The following is a 6,731-nucleotide window of genomic DNA, read 5'->3' on the forward strand; positions in this document are numbered from 1 at the left end:
ACTTTTAAAGACATACGTAGAGTGCGCTTTCTCTTCTCTGAAGGGAAGTTATATTGGGAAAGTATGTATTTCCAATTAAAAACGGGCACAAGCTTCATCTGTGTGGCCTGAACTCAAGACCCCAGCAGTAGTCAAGCATTATAGTGCCAATACAAAATGGAAGATGTCGTTGTTCTGATTGCGTAATAAGGGTTATTTTTACATGACCTTTCCCTTGGAAAGGAGGCAAGAGGGTCATTGGGGACAGTTGAGTTGAACAAGTGACAGACAAAGTTCTAACTGAAGATGTGTGAGTAACATTGACCCGGCAGACAGAAGAAGGTAGTAAAAAAAAACAAGATAAATGCACTGACATAAATCTTACATTATTGTCATGTATTGGAGGGTTTTTAGACCTGGCTCCCATACTGTATTTTCCCTGTGGCTGTTCTAAGAATGTGTCTGTGTGGTAAAGTCTGCCATGCTCTCCTCTGATTACTGTTCAACTTGGTCTGTTTGGAGACCAGCATCCCATAATAACCCACCTGTGGTCTGAGGGAGACGGCATGCTAGCTCAACACTCATCATGGCAGCCCCCGGGTTACACGTCATCGTTGGTCAGTTTACAGGAAGTGAGTTTTGGGAGTTCATCAGAGGTGGCTGTGTCATTGGTCGGTCACACTTATCAGACGAATGGGTGAACTTAAATGTTTCTGTCTGAGAGAAGAAAAGGTTTTGGTTGAATTTGACTGAGTGAAGACATTAGCATGGTTGGGTAGGTTACTTTCTAAATGTAATCCATTACAGTTACTAGTTACCTGTCAAATTGTAATCAATACAGGGCCGGCACCAGAACAAATCAGATTGAAGGGCATTTGATTTTTTAAAGTTTTATTTTTTCCATGTGCACCTGCACACATTTTTTAAAATGGGTTTTATATTGAAGACATGTAATTTAACTGTAAAAATGTATTACCTTTTAATGTGGCATGAACACAACCATTCATGATGCACCCACCCGTAGCACGCGCTCCAGCAGGTATATTTCACTGGTCACCCCCAAAGCCAATTCTTCCTTTGGCCGCCTTTCCTTCCAGTTCTCTGCTGCCAATGACTGGAACGAATTGCAAAAATCACTGAAGCTGGAGACTAAAATCTCCCTTACTAACCTTAAGCATCAGCTGTCAGAACAGCTCACAGACCACTGCACCTGTACATAGCCCATCCAACTACCTCATCCCCATACTGTTATTTATTTATTTTGCTACTTTGCACCCCAGTATCTCTACTTGCATATTAATTTTCTGCACATCTATCACTCCAGTGTTTTAATTGCTAAATTGTAATTATTTTGCCACTATGGCCTATGTATTGCCTTACCTCCCTTATCTTACCTCATTAGCACACTGTATATAAGACTTTTTCTATTGTGATATTGACTCTATGGTTGGTTATTCCATGTGTAACTGTGTTTGTGTCGCACTGCTTTGCTTTATCTTGGCCATGTCGCAGTTGTAAATGAGAAGTTGTTCTCAACTGGCCTACCTGGTTAAATAAAGGTGAAATTAACTTCAAAAAATGTAAGAAAGTTATTGCTGAAAGACCTTTGCACGTGAAAGAAATGTTTTGTCATTGCCTTGTGGTCACTTGTGTTAGGCTTATAGCTATTTTGTTGAATATTCTTTGGCCAAATTCAATTAAACTACATTTATATTGAATGTGCTGTGCGCCATATCTGCTTTTATTGAAAAATGAAAACTTCCTTAACTCTGAAGTCATGAAAATCAACTATTTTCTTAGCACCCCCACGTATTGGTCAAGCCCCCCCCCCCCAAAACAAAAAATTAAAGGGCAAACAATTCACACGATGAATGCGCAAGAACTGGCGAGAGACAGGAGAGCTGAGCGTATGCATTCTGGTGAGCGATGGCCTATTTCTTCACAACACACCCCTCCACTTCTTTTTGTCCCAACAATTTAAATTATACTCAAGCGAAACAGTACCCCTCTACATATAGCCCATATATCTGATGCCGTCTGGCCAAAAAGAGTATGACATGTCATACTGTTTTTGTTCAGACAGCATCAGATACTGTACATGGGTTACACATACTGAGACATAGGGGCGCTGTTTTGCTCGCTCGGAAGCTTTACCTGAGATTGATGCGTCTTTGTCACGGAGCCATCTCGGTCAAATAATTAAATCATATTTTATTTGGACAGGCAAGGAGGTATGGTAGGGTGGACCAGGCCCCCTAAAGCCTGCCCATAACGCCGGCCCTGAATCAGTAACATAACTTTTGGATTACACACATTCATTATAGTAATCTGATTACTTTCAGTTACTTTGATTACTTTCCCCTTAGAGGCATTAGAAGACAAGTGATCCATCAAATGTATTTAATGTGTCATCAGTGGTCTCTGACTTGTGATCAGACTCGCTCAGGTGGAACAAACTAAACTTCAATGCTGAATTGAATGTTATTGAGAGAACAATAATTTGTAAATATTTTTTTTGAAACATCCTTTCTGAATTGAAAAGTAATCCAATAAATAATAATCTACTTTTTCAAAAATATCTGTAACCTGATTACAATATACTATGTAATCTGTTACTCCCCAACTCTGCAAATGAGTCTGTACTCAGTTTAGGGTGAAAAAGTGAGAGATCAGTCCCAAATGGTAAAACATTTGATGACTTGTGGTGGAATGCCCATCCACCAAGATCTCTGATTTCAAAGCTAATATGTAATTTATACCAGGAAATACACCACTAATAAAATCAGACTAACATTCTCTGCCTTGATATTTGGCACAAACTGATATCAATGTCAATGTAATAGTAATGCGTCTCGTTTTATTCGATAAACATATAGATCTGTACCACAGACTTGTGGCTTTCTGACCAAGCTTTCCAATTCTCCAGTTTCTCCCATCCACCATAATGACAAGCCCAGCAATTATTGGACTTTGGTGAGTTTCCTCTGGTTCTGATAAAGGTTACTACTATATTGATCGGGGCTCGGTCTGAGACCTGAAGACAGTTGTTTGCCTTCAGTTTCAGTTTAAATAGCTCTATAACCACCCACGTTAATCAAATCCGATTGTGGGCATGAGTGTCAAGGTGACACAGTTCAGATCTGTCCTGTTACATTTGGCAAGGCCAAAGTATGTGTCGTGATGCTTGGCTGAATGTGTATATGATTCTGGGTACTATGATTCTGGGTGCTATGATACTGTTCTCTTGGCTGCGTCCTTGTTTGGCTCAGGAGCGCTGTGCTCAGAGTACTAATCCGACCATAATTACAGCGAGGCAAGGCTGGTTGTCAGGGGAAACCAAAGAAACTCTCCAGGAATGTTTTTTCTCCTCAGTAAGTGTCCCTTTCAGTTTTGGCTGATCCCTGTCTTCCCCTCCTTCTCTCCTCTCTGTTTTCCTTCTCTATCTTTCTCTTTCTCCTAGACACTCACACTATAATAGATGGTGTCAACATATTTTACTGTCTGTGGAATTGGGAGAAAGTTTGAAGGAATGTAACCAAAAAAATGTATATTAATACCACATTCAATGTCTCTTAAAATAGACTGATTTAACAGCGATGGCGCACTTTGCTTGAGGAGAAAGGTTTGGTTTATGCCATTTTAAGGACCTCAAAAGATCTCAGTATGCATGTGAGCAGGTTATTCCTGATACACTGTGTTCATCTCTCCAAGAAGCATGAACACACAACCACAAACAGGGTGTGCAACTTCAGGTCATGATGAGGCCTTCATATTACAATGTCATAGAGGTTTACTGAATCCTTTTCTTTATTGCTCTTATAGTCTAGCTACATCAATTGAATGCAATAGATCATGGAATAACTTGTCATTGACTATTTTGACAGAGGAAAACCTATTGGTCACGGACAGATGGAGTTCCAGACACTTTCAGCTCAGTACAGGAACACCGACATTAGCTCTGGGACTAATGGATAGTCATCTACTGGGTTAGGAAACAGAGAGGGTCTGAAGCACCTCTTCAGAGCTGAACCTCTCCATACTCCAGCATTGTTGTCTGCACTGCCCACAAAGCCATGAATGGATTGTTGTGTATCAAACACAGACAGATGAAAGAGACTTTATTTAGCTTGTGATTAAAAAATTGCCCCAGACAATGCCCTGCTGTTGACTAATCTGTGTTTTTTTCCCCTTTACTCACGACACAAACACACACGTGGACGCACACACACACACACACACAGAGTACCATATAGGGTTGTTCCCTTTCATTTCAATCATTTTTTGACCACAACCCTTTTGATTTGAACCAAACTTTCCAAACATACTGTATTAGCCCATTGAAGAAGTGGTCAGCAAGTTACTTTATGAACCTGAATGCCAAAATGTTTAGGAGATACGGTAGGTGTGCTCAAAGCTTATTTCGCACACCCTAACATGAGACATCCATGTCTTCATCACTGGAAAAGATAAACGGTTGAGTCATTTGAAAGTTTATAAACAGGATAGTCGCATTATTTAATATTTCCTCTAAAAATAAGTTAAATACCAATGTCATTTTTTTACCTTTTAATGTCCTCAAATGTCAACTTAGAATAGACATTCCCATGTATCTATATTTCAATAGGAGTCATATGGAAGATTGACAGTATAATTTAAAACAACTGATATTCTATTTCAAGTCAGTATTATCTGATGTGTGGACCTCCAACCATCTTTGTGCTACCATTTAAGTTGAAATGTCAATTTTATTCCCATTTGAGTATATTTATCAGCGAAAACATGACACCCACCCTGTATTCAAGAGCATGCTGTGTCTCAACCAAAGACGGGCACAACACAAAGAGCTGAGATGATGTAAAATAGGGTCTGAACCACAACATATGCAAACATGAAAAAAACGGAGTTTACATGTGTTTAGATCATTTACGGCAAAGGTAAAATGATGACACATTTTTTTTGTTCAAGAAATTATACAATGGCTTTTAAATGATTATATCAAACAATGGTTTATTTTCTCCAGTGATGAAGACCGATGTCTCATGGTAGGGTGGTGAATGCAAAATGGGTGAACTTTGAGCACCTCCGTCTCCTGAATGGTTGGGCAAATATGTAGAAGGTTTTGTTCAAATCAAAAAGAGTTGCAGTTAAAAACTGAATTCAAATGGAACAAACCTAAACACATGTTGTGCATATTTACATACCCATTTTTCTGTTGTGGTGTGTGTGTAACATATTTGGAAAGTCCATCTGTAGACGGTCTACAAACTATCTACTAGCCCTAACCCTCATCTAAACCCTAACCCTTATTCCAAACCTAACCTTAGTAAGCAGTTGCTTATCAACAGATAGTACTGCATGACCATCTGCAGATGGAAAACACGGATAAAATAAAGTATATATAAATAAAGTGACCGAAAAACACAGGGTTAACCTGTGTATGTGTGTTTGAGAGAGAGGGTAGCGTGATGACCTCGCAGGCCCTGTGAATGTTCATTCACAACAGTCATTAACATTGCCAGCAGACATTTTTTTATTTTTTTTAAAGCTAATGAATCCAACATGGTCTTACTGCTGATTCAGACAATCCACACACACTTTGTGTATCCCTTACTAGTTTAGGACATTTAAATCTAGAATAAAACTGACACACCATTATTTTCATACTTTCTATACAGTCTATAATTAAACTGTCCATAATGTTTAACCTTAAAGCAGTGTGAAACCATTTGATATAGTGCAGTCAGTAGTAGAGCACAGGAAGGGAACAGACAGAGGAGACAGAGAAAGGCATGGCTGTGCAAAGACACGGGAAGATTCATACACCCCTAGACAGACTGTTGCATATACAAATCCACCTACCACAGATACTGACTTAACTGAGCAGCTGTGTGCTCTGCTTGTTCGTGTGTGTGTCAAATATTGAGCCCAATCTCAGCTGAGACACTCCACTCAGAATCCCACGTTCTTCATGGCCCCTTCCAGTCTGCTCATTCACTTAAGATCCCACAGAGCAACATCAAGATCAAAGTCGGGGAGAGGAAAGGCTAAGCTATCCAGGACCAAGGCCAGGAATGAGGCTTTGGCTGGAGCCTACTTCCAGGGAGCTGTGGCTAGGCTAGCTCCCCTGTCTTGCCCTCCTCAGGCAGCCAGGCAGAGAGCCGGCAGCCCTTGTCTCTCAGCCCTGCTGCTCCCTCATCTCTCCCCGTCTTTCCACTCTCCTCCTCCCCACTAACAGGGTCTGTCAACCGTCCAGGCGTCCCACACCACACCAACCCCCCCCCCCCCCCCCCCCCCCCTACAACTCGGGTCCTACCTCGTGTGGAGCCTCTTGCTGGCCAGATCCTGGTCCACACCGTTAGCAGACTGAGCCATGGGCAGTGTCCTCCAGTAGCTAGCCCTTCACAAATATTTATTCAAGCTGCTCAAGACCTCTTTCACTGTGCTGCTACTACCTCTTTCCTAGCAGCTCTCTCTGCCTCTCTCCCTCCCTCACTCGCTCTCAGCACAGCAATGGCAGATTCTGAGGAAGTTAGGCATTGTGCAAATAAAGCCATATAAGGCAAGCCCCTCCCCCGCTGCTGATATCACAGAGTTTTGTGTGTGTGTGTGTACAAACAGGGCTGCTGACTAAAGGGTAAATTACAACTGTCTCTTGCAGTGTTCAAAACAAAACATCCTGCCGGGCTGTATCACCGCCTGTTACGGCAACTGCACCACACACAATCGCAAGGCTCTCCAGAGGATGGTGGGGT

General features: G+C 41.3%; 1 protein-coding gene across 2 annotated transcripts in view; it reads right to left on the reverse strand.

Annotated features, from left to right (window-relative positions):
* The window catches only part of LOC139408664 (G-protein-signaling modulator 1-like), a 36,622-nt gene extending 30,131 nt beyond the window's left edge, over positions 1-6,491 (reverse strand). The window contains exons 1-2 of one of the 2 annotated variants that reach the window (XM_071152842.1): positions 6,409-6,455; positions 6,293-6,376 (exon numbers count right to left, since the gene is read on the reverse strand). In XM_071152842.1, coding sequence (XP_071008943.1) covers positions 6,293-6,351 — 59 coding nt within the window. In that variant the 5' untranslated portion in view covers positions 6,352-6,376; positions 6,409-6,455. Of the gene's footprint in view, positions 1-6,292 lie in introns of both variants that reach the window. The other variant, XM_071152841.1, reaches the window with a different exon arrangement.
* Between the last annotated feature and the right edge of the window lie 240 nt (positions 6,492-6,731).

This window comes from Oncorhynchus clarkii, chromosome 5 (assembly GCF_045791955.1).
Source record: "Oncorhynchus clarkii lewisi isolate Uvic-CL-2024 chromosome 5, UVic_Ocla_1.0, whole genome shotgun sequence".
NCBI classification, from domain to species: domain Eukaryota; kingdom Metazoa; phylum Chordata; class Actinopteri; order Salmoniformes; family Salmonidae; genus Oncorhynchus; species Oncorhynchus clarkii.